This window comes from Danio rerio, chromosome 15 (genome assembly GCF_052040795.2).
Source record: "Danio rerio strain M-AB ecotype USA chromosome 15, GRCz13ab, whole genome shotgun sequence".
NCBI lineage: Eukaryota > Metazoa > Chordata > Actinopteri > Cypriniformes > Danionidae > Danio > Danio rerio.
In genome coordinates this window covers 2,562,501-2,588,007 of record NC_141035.1, presented here as the reverse complement: position 1 = coordinate 2,588,007, position 25,507 = coordinate 2,562,501, and the positions used below count along the sequence as shown (strand labels likewise).

The 25,507-nt window shown below is 40.1% G+C and overlaps 3 protein-coding genes across 7 annotated transcripts in view; all 3 read left to right on the top strand.

Annotated features, from left to right (window-relative positions):
- The window catches only part of amotl1 (angiomotin like 1), a 314,310-nt gene that overhangs the window by 228,357 nt on the left and 60,446 nt on the right, over window positions 1-25,507 (top strand). The gene's annotated exons all lie outside the window — the stretch shown is intronic.
- On the top strand, window positions 5,637-17,660 carry LOC141377985 (uncharacterized). Of its 4 annotated transcripts, none has more exons than XR_015508962.1 (5): window positions 5,637-6,481; window positions 9,651-9,879; window positions 12,518-13,902; window positions 15,212-15,317; window positions 16,195-17,660. XR_015508962.1 is itself a non-coding variant. In XM_087283686.1 (3 exons), the coding sequence occupies exons 1-3, from the start codon at window positions 6,280-6,282 to the stop codon at window positions 12,645-12,647; spliced, it is 561 nt and encodes a 186-aa protein (XP_087139812.1). In that variant the 5' UTR covers window positions 5,637-6,279; the 3' UTR covers window positions 12,648-14,786. The 4 variants fall into 4 exon arrangements, 1 of the variants encoding a protein (XP_087139812.1); XR_015944978.1 differs by having other exon boundaries at window positions 12,518-14,072; window positions 14,990-15,233; window positions 16,063-16,359; XR_015508963.1 differs by lacking the exon at window positions 15,212-15,317 and having other exon boundaries at window positions 16,107-17,660.
- The window catches only part of dnajc30b (DnaJ (Hsp40) homolog, subfamily C, member 30b), a 5,743-nt gene continuing 904 nt past the window's right edge, over window positions 20,669-25,507 (top strand). Inside the window, exons 1-2 of one of the 2 annotated variants that reach the window (NR_136944.1) lie at window positions 20,669-20,892; window positions 23,478-23,856. Coding sequence is in view for 1 of the 2 variants with exons in the window: in NM_001326394.1 (NP_001313323.1) it covers window positions 20,706-20,835; window positions 23,478-23,856 (509 nt within the window). In the remaining variant the exon portion in view is untranslated. The remainder of the gene's footprint in view (window positions 20,893-23,477; window positions 23,857-25,507) is intronic. The other variant, NM_001326394.1, reaches the window with a different exon arrangement.

Below are 25,507 nucleotides of genomic sequence, written 5' to 3'. Positions count from 1 at the left end.
TACAAAGTACTCCGCTCTTGGCTCCTCAATTCATTTCTGTTTTTCGTCCATTTTGGATCACAGTGACTTAGAATATACATTATCAGAGCATCGGCTGGCTACTTTCCCCACTCTCTTAATTTAAAGGGATAGTTCATCCAAAAATGTAAAAATGCAGGCTATTCACTCTTCCTCAAGTGGCTTGAAGCGTTTCCTTTTCAGTTGAACAGACAAGATATTTTGAAGAAAGCTGAATTGAACTGTTTTAGGAAAAACAATTGGAAGAAAGTGGCTGAAAGTTTTCAACATTTTTCAAAATATCTTCTTTTGTGAAAAGAAGAAAGATAGGTTTGAATAACTCATAAAGGTCTGAAACAAATAGAAGGTGAGTGAATGATGACAGAATATTCAGTTTTAGTGTGAACTGTCTCTTTGAGGCATCGGTCAGGCACTTCTCCTTCTGCAGTACGAGCAAGCGCTCAGCAGGGGGCGTCATTGTCAGCAGGTTGACAAGCTCGTTTTTTGTAAAAGATTGGTGGGATGCTAATTTGTGGAGTCTCTTTCTTTATTATTAACACTCAAGACACAGGTGTAATGAAATAATTTTTTAAAATAAAAAAGATTAAAAATTAAAAGATTAAGATTAGCTGGCATATCTAACAACAAAGATCTTTCAAGGAAAATGTGTTCACTCAGTAGCCATATTTGCAATGCAGGATTCAGGAAATCCTGAAATCTAAAAAAAAATGTGTATATATAACAGTTCTGTCTCTTCAAATCATTATACATGCCGTCAAACTATTGTATAAATGCATAAACTGATGTATAAGAGGCCTGTGGTGTCACGATCAGTGGGTGGGGAAAAGAGCGAGGACACAGTATGAACTGGCCACAGGAAGACTCAGCAGAAATGGGTTTATTTCTGCGCCCAGCTCTCTTCCAGCAAGAAGGACCCAAATACCAAGCCCTAGCTATAGGACTGCCTTACCAGCAGAACCATCGCCCCTTTGGACATATTGGGAGGTGGTGGAGGATTCCTGCCAGAGGAAGGAGAGGAAGATCCTGCAGGGGGAATGGACCCCTCACACCACCACCACCAGCAAGGCCTCTTCAGCGAAGAGCGCCCGTCAGTGTCGGCTCTAGCCCTAGAGCGCCCGCCAGTGTCGGCTCCAGCCCCAGAACACCCGTCAGTGTCGGCTCTAGCCCTAGAGCGCCCGCCAGTGTCGGCTCCAGCCCCAGAACGCCCGTCAGTGTCGGCTCTAGCCCTAGAGCGCCTGTCAGTGTTGGCTCCAGCCCCAGAGCACCCGCCAGTGTCGGCTCTAGCCCTAGAGCGCCCGCCAGTGTCGGCTCCAGCCCCAGAACGCCCGTCAGTGTCGGCTCAGCCCTAGAGCGCCTGTCAGTGTTGGCTCCAGCCCCAGAGCACCCGCCAGTGTCGGCTCCAGCCCCAGAGCGCCCACCAGTGTCGGCTCCAGCCCCAGAGCGCCCACCAGTGTCGGCTCCAGCCCCAGAGCGCCCACCAGTGTCGGCTCCAGCCCCAGAGCGCCCGTCAGTGTCGGCTCCAGCCCCAGAGCGCCCGTCAGTGTCGGCTCCAGCCCTAGAGCACCCGTCAGTGTCGGCTCCAGCCCTAGAGCACCCGTCAGTGTCGGCTCCAGCCCCATAGCACCCGTCAGTGTCGGCTCCAACCCCATAGCGCCCGTCAGTGTCGGCTCCAGCCCTAGAGCACCCGTCAGTGTCGGCTCCAGCCCCAGAGCGCTCTTCAGTGTCGGCTCCAGCCCCATAACCAGCCGTCAGTGTCAGCTCCAACCCCATAGCGCACGTCAGTGTCGGCTCCAGCCCTAGAGCGTCCATCAGTATCGGCTCCAGCCCCAGTCCTATCTAGTCCTGATCCCTGCCAGCCTGCCCAGTCTAGTATGTTTGCTTGCTTGTTTTATTAACGTTTTCCCCCTCAGGGTAGTATGTTTTGCCTTTATTTTTAATTTTATTATTAATAAAGACCCATTATTTACTGCACCTGAGTCCTCGCTCCTTTTCCCCACCCACTGATCATGACATGTGGCCTCTTGTCGAGGCACGCCTCCCACCAGTGCTGATATACAGCCATATCACACTGCTACTCATGTGATATTGCTCATTAATATATGTATATAGCATTAAAATAATATAATAAAATGTTTAACAAAAAAAAAAACGGTTTAGGATTTGTTTAGAACTCATAAGTGGTTACACCACAACAATATGCTGTTGTCAACACAACCACACACACACACACACACACACACACACACCCAGGCCCCATCTACAGTCATGGAGAGCAGGGCTCGAGTTTGGCTGATAGGGTTTCTCTCCCACACAGACAGCCTCATGCATGATTCAGCCTCTACTGTGTGTGCTGGAGAATCAGATATCCCTCTCTTTTATCAACATAGAGGCAATGTTGCATTAATGATCTAGATGCATTTAAAGGGACAGTTCACACGAGAATGAAAAAGTTCTCACTATTGACTCTCCCTCAGTTTTAATCTTTATGAGTTTCCTTTTTCTGTTAAGCACAAAAGCAGATATTGCGAAAAATGACAGAAACCTGTAACTATTGACTTCCATTGTACAGTCTGTTGTTTGCTGTTTGTTCAAACTGCTTATTTTAAATGAGCTGAAACAACACAATTATTGTTTTTTGGGACAATTTAATTGTTTTATGTTCAATCAACTTAAATTTTTGAAAAGACTAATAAGTTAACTTAATTCCTTCATGTTGTCACAACACAAATTGATTGTGTGGAACCCAGCATTGTTTACATTCATTCATTCATTTTCTTGTCGACTTAGTCCCTTTATTAATCCGGGGTCGCCACAGTGGAATGAACCGCCAATTTATCCAGCACATTTTTACGCAGCGGATGCCCTTCCAGCTGCAACCCATCTCTGGGAAACATCCACACATACACTCATACACTACGGACAATTTAGCCTACCCAATTCACCTGTACTGCATGTGTTTGGACTGTGGGGGAAACCGGAGCACCCGGAGAAAACCCACATGAATGCAAGGAGAACACGCAAACTCCACACAGAAACGCCAACTGAGCCGAGGATCGAACCAGCGACCTTTTTGCTGTGAGGCGACAGCACTACCTACTGTGCCACTGCATCGGCGCATTATTTACAGTGTAGGAAAAATCTATATAGAAGTCAATGGTTACAGGTTTTCAACATTTTTCAAAATAACTGTTCAACACAAACAGGTTTGTGACAAGTGAAGATTGAGTTAATGAAGACAGAGTTTTTCATTCTTGGCTAAACGATCCCTTTAAGTTGCTTTAATATCCGCTTTACCATACTGTGTTTGTGTTTTTACATGTGGATCTTATTGATTTACAGTAAGGGGTAAATAAAAGCAACTTAAATGAACAATTAATTGTGTATAATTATATTATGTACATTACTGTGTTTTTTATGTAATCTGAATTATCTGATCAGGATTTTAAAAATAAATGCATAGTTTAGACCTTGTATACCTCATATTGCAGTGTATACATTCTGTATTCTTATTTAATTTATTTATGCTTACATTATATGCGACATAAAAACAAGTTTAACATTCACTCATTTTCCTTCCGTCTCAATTTCAGAGGTCGCCACAGCGGAATGAACCATCAACTCAATCATTCATTTTCTTGTCGGCTTAGTCCCTTTATTAATCCGGGATCGCCACAGCGGAATGAACCGCCAACTTATCCAGCAAGTTTTTACGCAGCGGATGCCCTTCCAGCTGCAACCCATCTCTGGGAAATAAACCGCCAACTATTCCAGCATATGTATTACACAGCGGATGCCCTTTCACCCGCAACCCAGTACTGGGAAACAACCTCATACTCCTCACACACAACCTCACATTCATTCACACACACTACAGGCAATTTAGTTAATCAATTCACCTACAGCGCATGTCTTTGGACTGTGGGGGAAACCGAAGCACCCAGAGGAAACTCACATCAACAAGGGGAGAACATGCAAACTCCACACAGAAATGCCAACAGACCGAGCCAGGACTTGAACCAGCGACCTTCTTGCTGTGAAGCGGCACTGTTAACCACTGAGCCACTGCATCCCCCAACTATAGCATTACCGATTGGTCAAATATGCTAATGATTTAGACTATGCCGTCTTTGATTGAATTGTGTCTAAAGAAAAACATTAAAGCAGCAACAGCAGCACACAGAGTCTGTCCATGTTGTGTTTATGTATATCAGGGCAATTTTCTGTAATTTTCTTCATTGGATGTTTTGTGTGTGCTCGTGTTTTGATGTGTGTTTGTTAGAATTAATTCTTTATAGACTCAAACACAATGTTCTTTATTCTTCCTCCTGCGCTATGACTGAGGGGCAATTATCCTTAACCTCCGTTTATGCTGCTCCGGCAAATCCATATTCATGAGAGCTCATAATGATGCTGAATAAAACAGGGTGATAATTACGCAGAGATAGCCAATGGTTGCAGTTGGTTTTCATTGATTACCTCAGAATATGTCCAATGATTACCAAAACGGAATATGAGCTAGGGTTAGGACTAGCCTAGTATACAGAAAAGAGTTAGTTCATTATGAATGAAATGTTCCCTACTGAAAAAAAACATCTTAAACCAGCCTAGGCTGGTTGGCTGGTTTTAGCTGGTCGACCAGGCTGGTTTTAGAGGGGTTTTGGCCACTTCCAGGCTGGTTTCCAGCCATTTCCAGCCTGGTCGTAGCTGGTCAGGCTGGGAGATGACCAGCTAAAACCAGCTTGACCAGCCTAGCCAGGTAGGCTGGGAGCCCAGCCAAAACCAGCTATGTCCAGCTTAAACCAGGCTGGTCAAGCTGGTTTTAGCTGGTCATTTTCTAGCCAGACCAGCTAAAACCAGGCTGGAAATGGCTGGAAACCAGCCCGTGAAGAGACTGTCCAAATGGAATGTGCAGGATAAATTATTTGAAGAGCGTGGGTGGGGGGGGGGGGGGGGGTATTTTGGAAGGGCACTTTCTATCCAAGCCTAAAAAGGGCATGTGCACTTCACAGGTTGAACCCTGTGTGTGCACGTGCCTGCTGTCCCGGGAGAGAGCCCTGAGCCCAAAAGGACCTTGAGCCCTGGGCTCCCTCACGTTTGCAGGGCGAGAGGGAGCCTTGAGCTCAGGTAGATCTCGACAACTCCCCCTTGATAAGAGCTGATGACTAAAATAAATGCTATGAAGAGATATGCTGCAGGATGAGAGTTTGACTGTAGCGCTGAATTTAGATTGATCAATTCACTTGTAGTGCATGTTTTTGGAATGTGGGAGGAAACCGGAGAACCCGGGGAAAACCCACGCGAGCACAGGGCGAACATGCAAACTCCGCACAAAAACGACCGCCGGCCTGTTAAAGGACTAAAACCGGTTACATTCTTGCTGTGAGGCAACAGGGCCACCGTGCCGCCCTATGAAGGGAAAGGTGGAGAAGTAGAGGTGGAAGCAGGGATTCCTTAAATCGAAGATGGCTGTAGTGAGAAACCCTGGCTCTTTATAGTGGGTTAGGACTGGCCTGATTGGTGGATCATATGTGGCTAATGCAGAACCAGCCGTGCTCAATCATAATCACGTGCTCCTCTCGAAATTAGTTTATAAATAAACTTCACTTAATATTGGCATCAAAAATCAGGACAGTCCTGCAATTGATTATTGATGTGTTTCTGATGCCAATGTTAGCTGTCGTTTTGACATCAGAGCAGTTTCACCAGTTGACTGAATCTATTTACAATATTTATGGCTTTTTTAACGTATTTTTTACGTCAATTTTGACATCAAGAAACCATCTGGGAAGGACAAGCTCACGGTTGACTTTTCCATCCTAGATTTGTTGCCGCTTGTTGACTGACCTGATCAATATTTCAAGCTCCCATGCAGGAGCATCGGTTACCACCTAATCTTTTGCAGATCTTCATCTCAGTCCGATGACAACCTAATTGCCTGACTGTCTGCTCAGAAGAAAGAACATTCACCAAGATATTTCACATAGACAAGAGATGCGTCTATATTGTCTCGCTTTAAGCTCTCTCTCAGCTCTGTGTGTATTGTTGCAGCTCAGCAAGGAAACTCGACACTCGTCTGTGATTAATAAAACATCACCCCGAGGGCCGAAAGGCACAACTACCCGAATGCTTTCAGCTGTATAAGCGTTGAAAGGCGACATAATCTCCCAGGGACAAGATTTGGGCTGAGATTGAAAGAGGTCTAGTATAAGTTGAACTCTTCATGCTGCACTCAGATCAGCGGCGGATGGGAATACGGAGAGCATGGAGAGCGGACAGAGCTTGACGCGGGTGATCTCAGAAATGCAGAATGAAATCAGAAAGCTGGAGAATGAAAACAAAGAGCTCCGTGGGCAGCTGGACCGGCCGGATTCCTGCGCATTATCAGCTTCGCCGCAGGAGAGCTTGTTTCACGCTAACCTGAGACGCAATGTGTCTGCGCCGGATCTTGAAGGACAGTACAAAGGTACTTTGCTGTCACATCTCTATTTTATGAAATGCAGACAAGCATGTGGGTTGTTGACCTGATTTTCACTATTCCACGTGAGAAAAATGGGCACTTTAGGTCACAATTCATGTTAATGTTAATTTCAGTGAGTTTTTAGTAGGATTTTCAGGTGAATGTTTACTTTCTCCGTCTCATTTAGGGGAAACTCCTGAGATAAATAAGTTATGTCTCTGAATTTTAATAATAAATAGGTATATAAAACACTGCGCTTCCCACCTCATTTATTTAACCGCAATGAATTCTGGGTCACGGTGGCTCAGTGGGTAGCACGATTGCCTCAAAGCAAGAAGGTTGCTAGTTTGAGCCTGAACTGGGAGAGTGGTCATTTCTGTGTGGAGTTTGCATGTTCATCCTCCGGGTGCTCCGGTTTCCCCCACAGTCCAAAGACGTAGTACAGGTGAATTGGGTTGACTAAATTATCCGTGGTGTATGTGTGTGAATGAGTGTGTATGGATGTTTCCCAGTGATGGCTTGCAGCTGGAAGGGCATCCGCTGCGTAAAACATGCAGGATAAGTTGTCGGTTCAATCCGCTGTGGCGACCTCTGAGTGAACATCAGGACTACTGGAAGGAGAAGAAGGTTATCATTGTTGTTCTCTACACTGTAAAAAAAAAATGCTGGGTTCTATGCAATTCATTTTGTCCCAACACAAATCAATTAAGTTAACCTAATTGTTTTTACAAATTTAAGTGGATTGAACTTGAAACAATTAAGTTGATCCTTAAAAAACGTAAGAATTGTGTTGTTTCAACTCGTTTTAAACAAGTAATTTGAACAAGCAGCAAAGGACATTTTTGAGTGTACACGGTAAAAAATGCAGGGTTCCACACAATTCATCAATGTTGTCCCAACACAAATTGATTAAGTTAACTTAACACTTTTAACAAATTTATGTGGATTGAACATTAAAAATTAAGTTGTTCCAAAAAAAAACTCAAGAATTGTTGTTTTAGCTCATTTTAATGAGTAGTTTTAACAAGCAAAAATTAATTTTTTGAGTGTACATTGCACACAATGTCGGATCTAAAGATAGGAATGCCAAGCAAACTTTTGATTTAATGAGATTATATTTCATGTAATATTGCATACAGACCTCCTCATATTAGCCCAATGCAATGTAAGAACAATTTTGGTTCTTAAAACATTAAACTTCTTCGAACTATGTTTAACCTAACTAGGGACTAGTTAGGGACTAAGCCGAAAATGATGCATTTGCTTAACATCAGGAATGTACCAACCCAGATAGCATGCGAATGTGGGCCACTTTAGGCAGTTATGCGGCACTGGTGGTCTTCCTTCGGCCCAGACGAAATGAATGTGAGCCTGAAGTGGCCCACCTGTACAAAAGGAGGGCCAAAGATTCAAATTTATTAATGGGCCATTGAAGGCAAAGATTTGGCACTTGTGGCAAAATGTAATCTGAATGTGAGCCCAGATTTAACTGTTTCTCTTCAAAATTGGTGTTTTAGAAAATCAAAAACATTTTACAGCCTATTTGTCAACTGCCTATGTACAGCTGTTAACAGGTTAGCGTTATCTATCTACTCTGTCTGAACTTGCTTATTTTGTGCTGATGATAATTTTGACCAATTATAACAGCATGTAGTAAGAAGCAACCAACCATTTTATGTTTACATATAACTTACTCTTTTGTTCGTTTTACATTTTTTCATCATCAATTAATCAATCACTTAAACCAAGGGAGAGCAACCCAGTGGGTACCTTTATTCGACATCAAATTAGCATCAAGCATGGTCATTGATAAATGCAATGACTTGATTTCAAAACATCGACAACATTAACTTTAATCAGAAATGAGAGATTTACACTGGGTTTTGAGTTTCTACAATGCATGTAAACTACCTCGATGTTGAATTTACAATAAATAGACATCTAGCATTGGCTAGCTGCTCAACTGATATCACATTATTAAGCATTTTTGATCCATTTTTTTTACCTTATTTTTAACGTAGTTTTGCAACCCATGCTCAATGCAGATATGTGCCCAGGGCTACCTTTTTGAGAACTGAAAAATATGTACCCTTGATTACATTTTCTTATAAATCTAATGTATTTCTGCCAATCTCAGCGTACTTCTCAGGCCTGTGAGAGAAACCTGATATCAACTGTCTCTGAAATGTTACCAATAACAATTAAACACTAACCAAAGCTTACTTTTAGGCCTTATTTGGGTTCATAAACGACACAAAACAAATACAATCAGCACAAACCTCTCATCTTTAATCTTTACCAGCACATGTAACATTAAAATCTAGTTAAAAAGTAATTCCGTCATTCATTATTCCATTATTCCGAGTTCAAAGTAGTCCAAAAGGCAATGCTAATAACTAAACATGTTCATGTTTTAGGTTGCTGAAAGAATCATTCGCTCCTTTGTTTTTTTACAGCTTCTCCTTTGTTTTTTCATTCTACATTCTGGCGTTTGACCGTTTCTGAAGGGATGTCAGAAGCACTTTAATAATCATGCACACGTTATTATCATCAACTCAAGAAGTTTGTTATTCTTAAATATAGATGCGCATGCGATCTCTCTAGAGAAAGTGAAACCGATCTCGCTTTTAGACAGCCTCTTAAATAACAACAGGACACACGTACATTCTGATCTTCTTTTTGGCTTTGTGGCTGTTTATCAAGATGAAGACAAGGTTTGTTTGAGCTCGGGTCAACCACGGCTAGTTATTAAATGTATATTTGTATTTATGTATATATGTATTATTATGGTGTAGTGTCTCAGCTGTGTATTTCAAAATGGAGCTCTCTGCGTTTTCATTTGTCCTCCTCTCCTGCACATCTCAATCTGTATTTTGGTCCCTTTTGTTGTGTTAGGTAACCTTTAGAAAGGGTACCCAAAAAGTGGTATGGTACGGTTTACCTTTTGACAGTGGAAACGGGCGTAAAAGCATAGCGACCCGTACCGTACCACCGTGGAAACGGGCCATTAGTAAAAGGCCATTTTTTTCATCTACATATTTCCAAAAAGCACAGAACTGTTTGACTATGCTTATTTTAAATCAACAATTCCATCGAAATTTTAAACTAGTTGAAGGACCCCATTCGTTAAAAAAAAGCTGCTATATAATCCTGCCTTTCTGATTTCTTTCTACAGAAAACATTATCATGACTGTGCGGAGATACTCCATATCGGCAAACTCCATTAATGGCTCTCGGAAGAATGAGATTTTACACAAGCCAAGGAGATACGAGGAAACTGTAAACAATAAATGGGCAAAATTACATGATGGTTCTCCAGGGCGTCCTACTAGTGCCTATGCTAAACCAGACATGGAGAAATTAACCAACAGACATTCCCTTCAGGAGTACGTCAACAAAAACAGGTACACTGTAAAAAATATCTGTTCATGAAGTTTCTGTATTTTGTAATTCACAAGTGTTTCTTGTTCATTTCCCTGCTGAAAAATCCATCTTAAACCAGCCTAGGCTGGTTAGCTGGTTTTAGCTGGTCACCCAGGCTGGTTTTAGAGGGGTTTTGGCCACTTCCAGGCTGGTTTCCAGCCATTTCCAGCCTGGTCTTAGCTGGTCAGGCTGGGAGATGACCAGCTAAAACCAGCTTGACCAGCCTATCAGGCTGGGAGCCCAGCCAAAACCAGCTATGTCCAGCTTAAACCAGGCTGGTCAAGCTGGTTTTCGCTGGATTTAGCTGGTCATTTTCCAGCCTGACCAGCTAAGACCAGACTGGAAATGGCTGGAAACCAGCCTGGAGGTGGCCAAAACCCCTCTAAAACCAGCCTGGCCGACCAGCTAAAACCAGCCAACCAGCCTAGGCTGGTTTAAGCTGAATTTTTTTAGCAGGGTTACAGTTGTGAACTGCATTATGGGATGTTGATCTCTGCTCTGTCGACTTTTCATGTTGAAAATTCAACTCTACAGTTTAACAAAGTGACTTTAATTGACATTTGAGTAGTTTAAGATAATATATAAGAAAAAAATATACAGAGAAATAATTCTGGGCGCCACCGTAGTAGTTCTGTTGTAAACATTGACTTGCAAAATTAAGTAATGCATTACTTGAACAGCATTCATAAGCATACCTGCCAACACTCCTGGTTTTCCTGGGAGTCTCCCGTATTTCAGACTCAATCTCCTGTCACCCTCCTATTATGTTATTTCTCCTGGAAAACTCCTGTAATTTCAACCTTTGTTATGACAATCTGACATTACCAAGACAACACAATTAGGCCTTCATAATCATGTCATTGAATCAGTTTTGCCATTAAAATTTCCAATTAACAGTGTCAATAACAGCATCATTTATATTTGCTGTCATTTTAATGAACATTTTGACTTGTACCATTATAGCTGAGGTTTAGAAAATATTGATAACATTATTATACATTTTATTAAAGTTATAATGGCTTCATAACAGTCATGTTTATGATTTATAATGAGTTGTCTTGTTAATGTCAGATTGCCATGATGACACCTCAACAATAATTAATGACATAACTTAGATGAATGACACTCCATGGCAGTTGTCATAAGTATGCATGAAGTACGGCTTATTTATAAACTAATTTCGAGAGGATCATGTGCTTATGATTGATCACAGCTGGTCCTGCATCAGCTTCACATATTACGCCAATCAGATGAATACTAACTCACTATAAATAACCAGAGTTTTCCACTCCAGTCGTCTTCGTCTTAAAGAATACCCCCTTCCACCCCTACTTCTCCCCTTCTCCTAATAAGACAATACGGCCTGGTGGTTAGCATTGTTGCCTCACAGCAAAAACGCCACTGGTTTGAGCCCTTACCGGGCCAGTCGGCATTTCTGTGCGAAGTTTGCATGTTCTCCCTGTGCTTGCGTGGGTTTTCCCCGAGTTCCCCAGTTTCCTCCTACCATCCTAAGACATACATTATAAGTAAATTGACTAATCCAAAGTGGCATCATAAGACAAACTCTTAGCCAGCTATATCTCTCAGCTATTCCTAACGCGTTCACAAGAAGGGGAGTTATCAAGACCTACCTAAGCTCAAACTCCCCTGTCGTTCTTCAAATGGGAGGAAGCCCTGGGCTCTAGGATATTCTGAGCTCAGGGCTCTCTCCCGGGACAGCATGCCAAACACGCTTTTGTCACGGTCCAACTTGTGCAGATCGCTGGTAAACACAGATTGCTAACGGGCTACAAATTCGCCATTTCATGGACTACAGATTTAGTCATGCAACACACACACACACCCCGGATTGGCTAATCGGGATGACCGGGAGAATTCCGGGAGAGGGGTTTTGGCCATTTCCAGGCTGGTTTCCAGCCATTTCTAGCCTGGTCTTAGCTGGTCAGGCTGGAAAATGACCAGCTAAATCCAGCTTGACCAGCTAAGATCAGGCTGGAAATGGCTGGAAACCAGCCTGGAAATGGCTAAAACCCCTCTAAAACCAGGCTGGTCAACCAGCTAAAACCAGCCAACCAGCCTAGGCTGGTTTAAGCTGGATTTTTCAGCAGGGGATGGCCGCCTTCAGTCCACCAGCTCACAAAATGGCCACAACCAGCCCTCCAACGCACAAGATGGTAAGCGCCAGTCGGCCACCAGCTCACAAGATAGCTTCCTGTTCCTGCCAAAGTTCCTGTTGTCGTTCTTGTTCCTGAAATGCCATCTCCTGAGCCACCAGAATGGCTTCCACCACCTAAGTTGCCAGAGCTGCTGCCACCACCAGAGCTGTTACAGCCAGAGCTGCCGCCTTCGCCGCCAGAGTGTAATCAGTAGTGACTTGGAGCAGGTGTGTATGTGTGTTGCATGACTGAAACTGTAGTCCACGAAATGGCAGATTTTACCAGCGATCTGCACAGGTTGGATCGCTAGTGACCGTGACAGCTTTATTATCAATTATAAGCTAAGTGTGATCTCTTGAAATCAATGTCATGTCATGATTATGAAAGATTTAGGCTTTATGCACCCCTTTCAAGTAAAGTGTTAGCCAAAACTGTATGCTAATCGTTGTATTTACCATTTCAGAGTCAAAGTCAAGACGGTCACTTTCCTGTTGCCGGTAGATGATATTTATACCAATCGCCCTGCCCTGGCCGAGCAGCTGCCTGAAAGGAGCACCTGTGAACTCAAAACAATTGATGAAACCGACTCGTGAGGTGCTGGAAAACCACAACCAAATGGATGTTCGGGAAGCTCACATTGAAGCGAAAACTATGCCACACTCATTAAAGACATTTTGTCCGAGTCCTGTGGAGAATTAATACCTACACCTGACCTCAGCACTTCGACTCCTGTTACAGATTTGGTTTCTGAAATTCATCCAGCTGAAGAAACACAAGTCACCTCATAGTGTCGTCCGATGGCCTGTCAATCACGCTATGGTGTTTGGATCAGGTGTCGGTACAAACGGTGGAGACATTCATGGAGACATTCACTTCCCGCCCACTACAATGCACGTTCTACCAGTTCACAGAATCTCCTATTGTTTTATTAAGAGTTAGATTGCCTTATTTTAACAGTTTCTTTATGAACATTTAAAGGTGCAATAGGAGATCTTGGAAAATGCTAACATTAGCCTGATAGCACTGAGAGCTATAAGTCCCTGCTGATCCTATAATCTTAAATGTGCATGAAAATCTTCAATTTAAAATGTATTTTCCTACAAGAAAGAGAAGAAAAAGAGGCCAAAAGAAGGTGTACACATTATTATTTTGCTTAGATCAGGGAAAATCTGCAGTCCAGAGGCTGCAGTTGAAAACATCTTTTCCCCAAATGATTTATGCGGTCACATTTAAAGATGTTAAAGTCGGCATGAAATCAGAATTTACTCTTTTTTTTCATATTTATATAGTGCTTGTTATGAATGATCTATCAGGCAATTTGAGCTAATTGGGGTGGGGCTATCAGTCCTTTAAGCAATCAGTAATTTGGGGCGGGGCTATCTGTCATTTAGTGTGGGTCTATTAACCCCTTTAGGGCGTAACTATTAGTTGTTTGGAGCGGGGCTATCTATCCTTTAGAGCAGGGATTCCCAAACTTTTTTATTCCGGGACTCAACACCAAGTAATTCAATCTCAAGACCCACCATAATATTTTAATATGGAAAAATGGGTAAAAAAAAAAATGTATCCATTCAAAGCAGTCAAAAATATATGGTGTGTGGCTTTTTGGATTTTGCGATTTGATATGCATAAAATGAGGCTCGAACTAGTGTTTAAAATAAAACACGCAGGACGGAGCAAAAAAAGCTCTATTAAAAGCAAGTAATTTGGGGCAGGGCTATCTGTCATTTAAGGTGTGGCTATCAGTAATTTGGGGAAGGGCTATCTGTCATTTAAGGTGTGGCTATCAGTAATTTGGGGCAGGGCTATCAGTCATTTAGGGTGTGACTATCAGTAATTTGGGGCAGGGCTATCAGTCATTTAGGGTGTGACTATCAGTAATTTGGGGCAGGGCTATCAGTCATTTAGGGTGTGACTATCAGTAATTTGGGGCAGGGCTATCAGTCATTTAAGGTGTGACTATCAGTAATTTGGGGCAGGGCTATCAGTCATTTGGGGCGAGCTATCTGTCATTTGGGGTGTGATTATCAGTCATTTGGGGCAGGGCTATCTGTCATTTAGCGTGTGACTATCAGTAATTTGGGGTGGGGCTGTCCTTCCTTTAGGATGTGGCTATAGGTCATTTGGGGCAGGGCTATCATTAATTTAGGGCATAACTATCAGTCATTTAGGGTGTGACTATCAGCCCTTTAGGGTGGGGCTATCGGTCTTTTATGGCATGACTATCAGTCATTTGGTGTGGGGCTATCTGTTTTTATGTCATGACAATTAGTCATTTGGGTGCGGGTCTATCCTTCCTTTAGGATGTGACTATCGGTCATTTGGGGCGGGGCTATCATTAATTTAGGGCATGACTATCAGTCATTCAGGGCGTGACTTTCAGCCATTTAGGGTGGGGCTATTAGTCTTTTAGGGCGGTTAGGACACGTCTATCAGTTCTTATGAATGATCTATCAGGCAATTTGAGCTAATTGGGGTGGGGCTATCAGTCCTTTAAGCAATCAGTAATTTGGGGCGGGGCTATCTGTCATTTAGTGTGGGTCTATTGACCCCTTTAGGGCGTAACTATTAGTTGTTTGGAGCGGGGCTATCTATCCTTTAGACCAGGGATTCCCAAACTTTTTTATTCCGGGACCCACCTAGGTAATTCAACACCAAGTAATTCAATCTCAAGACCCACCATAATATTTTAATATGGAAAAATGGGTAAAAAAAAAATGTATCCATTCAAAGCAGTCAAAAATATATGGTGTGTGGCTTTTTGGATTTTGCGATTTGATATGCATAAAATGAGGCTCGAACTAGTGTTTAAAATAAAACACGCAGGACGGAGCAAAAAACTGTCAACTGACGGGCTATCTGTCATTTGGGGCGAGCTATCTGTCTTTTAAGGTGTGGCTATCAGTAATTTGGGGCAGGGCTATCAGTCATTTAGGGTGTGACTATCAGTAATTTGGGGCAGGGCTATCAGTCATTTAAGGTGTGGCTATCAGTAATTTGGGGTGGGCTATCAGTCATTTAAGGTGTGGCTATCAGTAATTTGGGGTGGGCTATCAGTCATTTAGGGTGTGACTATCAGTAATTTGGGGCAGGGCTATCTGTCATTTGGGGCGAGCTATCTGTCATTTGGGGTGTGACTATCAGTAATTTGGGGCAGGGCTATCTGTCATTTGGGGCGCGCTATCTGTCATTTGGGGTGTGATTATCAGTAGTTTGGGGCAGGGCTATCTGTCATTTGGGGTGAGCTATCTGTCATTTGGGGTGTGACTATCAGTAATTTGGGGCAGGGCTATCTGTCATTTGGGGCGAGCTATCTGTCATTTGGGGTGTGACTATCAGTAATTTGGGGCAGGGCTATCAGTCATTTAAGGTGTGGCTATCAGTAATTTGGGGCAGGGCTATCAGTCATTTAGGGTGTGACTATCAGTAATTTGGGGCAGGGCTATCAGTCATTTAAGGTGTGACTATCAGTAATTTGGGGCAGGGCTATCAGTCATTTAAGGTGTGGCTATCAGTAATTTGGGGTGGGCTATCTGTCATTTAAGGTGTGGCTATCAGTAATTTGGGGCAGGGCTATCAGTCATTTAAGGTGTGGCTATCAGTAATTTGGGGCAGGGCTATCAGTCATTTAGGGTGTGACTATCAGTAATTTGGGGCAGGGCTATCAGTCATTTAAGGTGTGGCTATCAGTAATTTGGGGCAGGGCTATCAGTCATTTAGGGTGTGACTATCAGTAATTTGGGGCAGGGCTATCAGTCATTTAAGGTGTGGCTATCAGTAATTTGGGGTGGGCTATCAGTCATTTAGGGTGTGACTATCAGTAATTTGGGGCAGGGCTATCTGTCATTTAAGGTGTGGCTATCAGTAATTTAGGGTGGGCTATCAGTCATTTAAGGTGTGGCTATCAGTAATTTGGGGCAGGGCTATCAGTCATTTAAGGTGTGGCTATCAGTAATTTGGAGTGGGCTATTAGTCATTTAGGGTGTGACTATCAGTAATTTGGGGCAGGGCTATCAGTCATTTGGGGCAGGGCTATCAGTCATTTGGGGCAGGGCTATCTGTCATTTGGGGTGTGATTATCAGTCATTTGGGGTGGGGCTGTCCTTCCTTTAGGATGTGGCTATAGGTCACTTGGGGCAGGGCTATCATTAATTTAGGGCATAACTATCAGTCATTTAGGGTGTGACTATCAGCCCTTTAGGGTGGGGCTATCGGTCTTTTATGGCATGACTATCAGTCATTTGGTGTGGGGCTATCTGTTTTTATGTCATGACAATTAGTCATTTGGGTGCGGGTCTATCCTTCCTTTAGGATGTGACTATCGGTCATTTGGGGCGGGGCTATCATTAATTTAGGGCATGACTATCAGTCATTCAGGGCGTGACTTTCAGCCATTTAGGGTGGGGCTATTAGTCTTTTAGGGCGGTTAGGACACGTCTATCAGTTCTTCCAACACAATCTCACGGCAATTCGTAACTTTTTCATTTAGTGGCCAATTCGTACGAATTCGTAGGATTTAATTTGTACATTTTAGTACGATTTGCTCATCCCCCAATGACGGTTGGGTTTAGGGGTGGGGTTAGGTGCCACGCCTCCTTTTTAAAATCGTAAAATTTCTTACGACTGAACTACGAATTAGCCACTAAACTGCCAAAACGTAAAATACTTACGTTTTCTCATGAGATCAGGCTGGTTCTTCAGGGTATTACAATAAGTCATTTTGTGCGGGTCTATCAGTGCTTCAGAGTGGGGTTATCAGTCATTTGGGGCAGGTCAATCAGTAATTTAAATGAATTTGGGTGGGTCTATTAGTAATGTAATGCCTCATTTCTGCCTTTCATCATGGTAGGCAGTTCAAAAGAATATGCTCAGATTTTGTCTGTAAACTTACAGTAATCCTCCACATCTGAGAGCAAACTGCCATTCAAATCTTCCTTTATTTTGTTAGCTATGCCCATCCTCCAAAAATCCAATCATTTTCCAAAGGACAGAACTATGCACTGCCCTACATTTATTTCTCATTTCAGAAAATGTTTCAATCAGATGTACGTCATGATAGAGGGGAAAAAAGGACAATCTTAACTTCAGTTTCATGCCGACTTTAAGTTCTTCTCAGGAGTTGCCAGTTCATTTCCTTTAGGTTTTGTTTTCCTTTCACCTAGAGGTAGGATTAGAGATATTTAACTTATAGACTATTAGCAATATCTGAGGGCATGACCATTAGCTTGCCTAAGATTGGCATTTTACATATTACCAGCTCATGCCATTATATTAAACACAATAAATTTACAGTAAGATAAGTGATACAACTAGGCTCCAGAAACAGATCAGAATAGCAAACAGAACCGAGTGTGAACACGTCTGTTGGGATTATCAGTTGAAGATTTCTTATTCTCAGTCTTGCTGGATGTTATCTCTTCTGTTCCTTTGTCTGAAGGTTCGTCCGAAGAGCTTTTATCATTGTAAAGACTCTCCGAATCCTGTGGTTTATCTGTAAGTGAACATGTTACAAGCTAAATCAGTGTTACTATAAAAAAAATCTTCATTTTATTTGTATCATATTTCTGTTTACGTAAATGGGAATATATAAATGTGTATTAAACATATTTATCTTACACCTGTAAATCTTTTGCATCACACTTTACAGAATTTCATTTTTAACATCTGTACTGAATGTTGATACCTGTTACATTGCTTTGCTGAGGTTCAGTAAATTGCATGTGAGATCTGTTTTCTGTTGGACTATCTCCATATTTCATTGGTACCAGTGGAGAATTATCTTCTTTCTGGAGTTTCTGTGTAGCTTTATGAAAGACAGCGATCGAGAGGCAGAAAACAGGAGACAATGACATAATTAATGATTTATGTGCATTCAGTTGTGCATAATTACTATACGCTACCTGACAAAAGTCTTAATAATACAACAACAAATATTAACTTGACTTCTAGTTGCTCATTTGGTATCAGAAGGGGCTTATATGAAAGCCAAAGACCTCTAGATTATGCTTATTTGGGCAAAATAAACTATGATCATGCCTTGATTTTGAATGATTTGATTAGGACAGTGCGGTCTGACTCTGCTTAGACTAAAGTCTCATCACTGAACAGAAATAATGTCCAGTATAGAATATAAAGTCCTGCTGCAGTGGAGACAGAATGAATATTGTGTCTGACTCCATCATGAGCTTGGAGGACGGCATCCATACATCTCTGACATGACTCAAATCACTGATTAATAAAGTCATCTGGAATGGCAAAGAAAGCGTTCCTGCAGGACTCCCAGAGTTCATTAAGATCCTTTGTGTTCATCTTCAACGCCTCCTCCTTCATCTTACTCCAGACATGCTCAATAATGTTCATATCTGGTGACTGGGCTGGCCAATTCTGGAGCACCCTTCGCTTTCAGGAGCTTTGATGTGGAGGCTGAAGTATGAGAAGGAGCGCTATCCTGCTGGAGAATTGTCCCTCTCCTGTGGTTTGTAATATAATGGGCAGCACAAATGTCTTGATTCCTCAGGCTGTTGATGTTGATCATCCACTCTGCAGATCTCTCGCACGCCCCCATACTGAATGTAACCCCAAGCCATGATTTTTCCTTCACAAAACTTGACTGATTATCCTATCTAAAGAAACCATACATCAATGAAAGGCTTGTTTATACAGTTTCAAATGTAGGTAAATCTAAAAAAAAAAAAAGACACATAAGAGGTTTTGTGATGCAGAGTCAGTAAAAAAACATGACTTCCCTGACTTTCACTGACTAAAAAGCAGAACTTCCAGTCTACAGTATAATGAATAGAGAAACAGGCAGCTGTTGTGTAGAACAGACCCTCCAGGTTTAATGGGATTCTGCAAATACAAAGTTTTCTGCAAGATTTAGTAAAAATATTTTATTGATGCAGATTTCTTGCACATTTTGGCCACATTGTTGAAAATATAACACTATATTTTAAATATTAATAATAAAAAAAAAATAACAATAATATATATATATATATATATATATATATATATATATATATATATATATATATATATATATCTTTTTTTTTTTTTTGTTTAATTCTTTTAAATATAAAAGTATATTTTGTTTATATTTTTGCTCAGCTCCCTCACTTGAAAAATCAAGTTTTATTTGCTTGACGTTGTGGCTTGTCTCCTCCTTTGGTATCAAAGCTCAGGTTATCACCTGCATAGAAGCTAATTTTGTGGCTGCATGTGACAATGTGAATCACTTTATTAGATTATAATTACTTACATACATACATACATACATACATACATACATACATACATACAGACCAAAAGTTTGGACACACCTTCTCATTCAAAGATTTTCTTTATTTTCATGACTATGTAAATTGTAGATTCACACTGAAGGCATCGAAACTACGAATTAACACATGTGGAATTATAAACATAACAAAGAAGTGTGAAACAGCTGGAAATATGTCATATTCTAGCCTATTCACAGTAGCCACCTTTTGCTTTGACCGCTGCTTTGCACACTCTTGTCATTCTCTTGATGAGCTTCAAGAGGTAGTCACCTGAAACAGCCTTCCAACAGTCTTGAAGAAGTTCCCAGAGATGCTTCGCACCTGTTGGCCCTTTTGCCTTCACTCTGCGGTCCAGCAAATCCGAAACCATTTGATTGAGATCTGGCTACTGTGGAGGCCAGGTCATCTGGGGCAGCACCCCATCCCTCTCCTTGGTCAAATAGCCCTTACACAGCCTTATATATACATATTGTGTTGTTATTGCAATAAGCAAAATAATAATTTAATTGGAATTATTATTTCATTTTTCTTATTGTTTTCTTGCTGCTATTTGTCCTTGGATTTTTTAATTGAAAGAAAATTTATTTTTATTACCATTGACATCGTATTTGTGTGTTCTTTCATTCATAATAAATAAATAAACAAATAAATAAATTACAGAAGCAAACTTTTTTTCTCTCTTTTTGTTGATATTAAATGTGCCTTTTATTTTTCTCAGTGTAAAAAAGTTGTCAGCATGCCCCCTGCAAAATGTTTAAACGTTGTTATATCTCTAAATTAAAATAAATAAATACATTTTTAAAAAATCATTGCACAAACCATCAGGAACATTTATACAACAACACAATATAAAACGTGGACATAAATAGAAAACTAATGGTAATATATATATATATATATATATATATATATATATATATATATATATATATATATATATATATAAATATATAAAATAAATAAATATATAAATAAATACATAAAATAAATATATAAAAATAAATAAATATATATAAAATAAATAAATATATAAAAATAAATAAAACAAATAAAATCCACAAAGTATAAAATCCACAAAGTGTAATGTACAGCTTTTCTAAATCCAATGATTTTAAGAATTAACAGGGGAATCAAATAAAATGTTGTAATAATTAATACATATCTCAGAGGCGGTTCATTCCGCGGTGGCGAACCCAGATTATCAAAGGGGCTAAATTGAAAAGAAAATGAATGAATGAACATGTCTCAGACTTACGCAGTTTCCTGTCTGCGCTACACCTTCTTAGCCAATGGTTCACGGTTTTCTGTGTATCTCATCTCTGATTGGTTAATGCCTGTGTATTGCCGGATGCAGGTTCTGGTGTGTCCGTGGTAATGGCGGAGGTCACCGGCAGTGTGAGGAATGCAGTAAACAAGCTATCTGCCTTCAAAACGTTATTAAGTCTTCATCATCATCCTCATGGTCCTGTGGTGGATTCCCGCGCGTTGTGCCGTAAATCTAACGGTAAACAGCACTGTTAAACTGCTACAGTCAGAATCTGTAACCCGGTTAACAGTAAGTGTAAGTACATACGGTGAATATCAATATAATCAAAGAGACATAAAGGATACATAAATCCCAGCAAATTATTCAAGTTTTAAACATTTAAAAGAGTTTTAGAGGGCGGCATGGTGGCACAGTGGTTAGCACTGTCGCCTCACAGTAAGAAGGTAGCTGGTACGAGCCCTGTCTTGGCCAGTTGGCATTTCTGTGTGGAGTCTGCATGTTCTCTTCGCAAGAATTATAAACTTCTATCTGCGACCAAGCCCAGAGCGGTTTTTAAATGCAAGACAAAAGAATTAAGTTTTTCTTGTTTGCTTTGAGGCAGTTGTCAACTGAAACTCCACATTTTCAAAACAGTTAACACACAGATCTAAGTTAAACAGCGGGACTCGTGGTCAAAATGACACATTTTGCTTGCAAAACGCACATACCGCGTCAAAACTTTTAAAATATGCAACAAAAGCTAGTTTTACCTTCAAACAACACAATTTGCAAACAAGTATGTGAGCTCTTTTAATTGATCATTACACAATGGACAACAAAATACAGAACTCAGTGTGAATCAGTGCAACATTGATTGTCATTGTAGCCTATTGCCAATGCCGTTGGTTGTCTTTCTATTTGGGCTGTCAAATTTGTCTTTTTGCAAAGATTTGGATCCAGAATAAGAAATGCTTTGATTAAATGTATATTGAATACATGACATTTTTCAAACTGTGGCTGAAAACCGAAATACTGTAAAAAAAACAGACAAAAGTAATAAAATACTGTAAGTATTAGAGAAAACACATGTAAAACAATATACAGTCAAATCTATTGGGAGTATAGGACAAAGCCACTATTGACCTCCTCCATCCATACTGGCACAGAACACAGACCCTCCACCGTTTTTCATGTTTGCAGACTGATTGCTAATTGAAGATTCTTATGAAGAAGTGTCAAACCGGTGCTTCAGTGAATTCATACTGATCTTACAGTAATGTAAAGAAAGTGGGGTAGAATGGTAAAATACGGGAGAATGTTAACGGGAGGGTTAACGTAAGTGAAGTGAACAGGAAGTGTTTGTGGAGAAAACGCAAAACATCTTTGCGAGAGAACGCAAAAACTTAGAAATATGTTTTTTCTTCCCACCCATTTTTTTCTTTCACCCATATTTTTTTTTCACCCAGCCAATTTTTTTTCTCCTCCACTACGTCCCTTCCGGGGTTCCGTAGTTTGTCAAGTCAGCCATCTTTTGTTTTGCAATAAAATATCTGCACATTTTGCTACTTTTGTTTGCAAAACACTTTGAATTTTATACATTTATTAAAATTTTTTTAAAGTTCTAGATTTACAAAAATGTTGAAACATTTTTTTTTTAAATTTGTGGCTAAGAAATAGCTATTAACTTTTTTTGGTAGGGCCAGTGAAAATATTGGCAGTGCAAGTAAAAATCTAAACCACTGGTCCGATCGGGCCAATAGAAAAAATCCTTAGCGTTGAACCCTGCAATGACTTGCCTAATTAACCTAGTTAAGACTTTAAATATCACTTTAAGCCAGGGTTTTTCAAAGTCTAAGACAGTGGGCCTCCCTTTTGACACAACTTATCTATTGGCGCCCCCCTCCTCCCAAACACGCACGCACACACACACACACACACACACACATATATATATATATATATATATATATATATATATATATATATATATATATATATATAGTATATATAAAGACACAGACAGATGTCAGACTCTTAACTCGCTTTTATCATCATTTGCATGAAAGTGCAATTATTTACAGAGTAATAACAAGTATTTTAATATAACGTTTTTAAAACTAGGATGATGGTTCAATATGAATAGAACAGATCCAAGAACTGTCCATCCCAGTCAAAACAGTCGAAGTTTAGCGGGTCTCATGCTGTCTTTAGCCAAAATATCTTGACAAACCACACATAAAGGTCGTGGTTTATCAGCTGGTCCTGTCCACGTAAATCCTAAACTCAAATACTGATCATCATATCGTCGTCTTTTGGGTTTAAGCCCTGAACTTGAAGGCTTTGAATCGGGGCGTCTCAGAAACCGATCCATTGTGTTAGCAGGCATATACCTGTATAAGCAAATTCACAGCTATGGCCTTCTGGGTAAAAAAGGTTTTCTTATTTTTGACGTATTATTTTTTTAGCTTTGTTTAATTAAAACGTTTAAATATAATAAAAAATACATATAATAATTAAACTTAATAATTATATTTTTATTATATAACATTTTTTCCCGCGCCTCCCCTGACATGCTCTGGCGCCCCCCAGGGGAGGCGCGCCTCACACTTTGAAAACCCCTGCTTTAAGCTGTATAGAAGTGTCTTGAAGAATATCTAGTTTAATATTATTCACTGTCATCATGACAAAGAGAAAATAAATCAGTTATTAGAGATGAGTTATTAAAACTATTATGTTTAGAAATATGTTGAAGAAATCTGCTCTCCGTTAAACAGAAATTGGGGAAAAGGTATACAGGAGGGCTAATAGTTCTGACTTCAACTGTATATCAACTTCCCGATAAAAACCACATCTGCCGATTTAATTAATTTTACAGATGCTGTATGTTTGTTGTTTTGCAGTGTGTGTCCACTGGTGTGCTGCTGACTGTGTGTGGGCGCTTCATAATAAACACGCACAGCTCTACAGACCCCAGATCAGTGGATGCTACACCCTTGTGTCTGCTAAACACTGGTGTCTGCTGTTAAGACCGGTGGGATCACGGTTATACAGCTGCAGGACAGCAGATGAGAGCTCTGGGCTGCTCCACCGCAGCCGCACCGCCTACTATGACATCCTGAAAGTGTCTCCGAACGCGACGCATGCGCAGATAAAGAGCGCCTATTATAAGCAGTCCTTCATTTACCACCCTGACCGGAACCGCAGTGAGGACGCGGCACGACAGTTCGCACTCGTAGCCGAAGCCTACAATGTGCTGGGCAGCAGCAGTCTCAGGAGGAGGTACGACTAGAGATCAACCAATCTCACTATTAAAAGTAAACCAATTATGCTTCATTTTACAAGATGTATAATACGTCTCTGATGTTCCTAGAGTGTGTGTGTGTGTGAAGTTTTAGCTCAAAATACCACACAAGTAATGTTTTATGACTCTCTGACCATTTGATCTTAATTGTGGCGTTTTGGGGACTGTCGCTTTAAATTCAAATGAGATTGTGCTCTTTTCAAAAGAGGGCGGAGCTACAGATGCCTGTGTGTCAGCATAGTGGCAGATTCAAAAACAAGACAGGATTTCCCTCTCTGATGACACGTACAAAGGGAGAATGTCAATCAAAGTGTGTCTGCAGACTGTTTTTATAGAGTGTGTTTATAAAAAATTTAATTAATACATTTTATATTCCATTAGAAGCTGATTATATTCACACACTGTCGAAACAACAGTGTTTAAACCCTTTATAAAAGTGATTTTTGCATCATAGGTGCCTTTTAAAGGGATATTTCACCCAAAAAGGGAAGTTTTGTCATCAATTTCTTACCATTTACTTTTTTAAAACCTTCAAATGTTTCTTTCTTCTGTTGATAACAAAAGAAGATGTTTTGAAGAATGTTGAAAACCCATGATCATTGACGTCTATAGTAATTGTTTTTCTACTATGGAAGTCAGTGGTGTTTCAGCTTTCTTCAAAATATTTTGTTTCGTGTTTGGCAGAAGAGAGACTATTAAAGGTTTGGAACCGCTTGAGGGGGAGTAAATAATGAGTACATTTACATTTTTTGGTAATCTAGTATCCCTTTAAGCGTGCTTTAATTTGTCGCTGTTAATCAATTGTAATTGTATGTGTGTATATATAGGCCCCGCAAACTTTCTGTCACATAAAGTAGACATACAGTTTAAGTCAGAATTATAAGCCCCATTGTTTATTTTTTTCTTAATTTCTGTTTAACGGAGAGCAAAAGAAAAGAACAAAAAAGAAAGAAAAAAGTAAGAAAGAACAAAAAAAATTAAATGAAGAAAAAGGAAAGAACGAAAGAATAAAAGCAAACAAATCAAAGGGAACGAACCAAAGAAAGAAAAAAGAATCAAAGAAAGAATAAAAAAGAACAAATGAAAGCAAAAAGTAAAGAAAGAGAATGAAAAAGAAAGAACAAAAGAAAAATGAAAGAATAAATGAAAGAAACAACAAAAGAAAGAGAGAAACAAGAGAATGAACGAAAGAAAGAAAACAAAAAAGAAAGAAAGAGGGAAAAAGAAAGACTGGGAATGAAGATAAATATAGAGAACAAAATAAAGAAAGAGAATGAGTGAGAGAGAGATAATGACGAAAGAAAGAACGAATGAAATAAAGAACAAAAAGAAAGAAAGAGAATAAATGAAAAGAATAAACGAAAAAAATAATTAAAAAAAGAGAACAAATAAAGAATAAGAAAGAACAATAGAAAGTAAAAACAAAGGAAAGAAAAAAGAAAGAGAACAAATAAAAGAAAATAAAGAAAGCAAAATAAAGAATGAAAAAAGAAAGCAAGCAAACAAATGAAAGAGAACGAATCATAGAAAGAAAAAAGAACGAAAGAAAGTATAAAAAAGAACAAATGAAAGCAAGGAAGAACAAAAAGAAAGAGAATGAAAAGAAAGAAAAAAGAAAGAATAATTAAA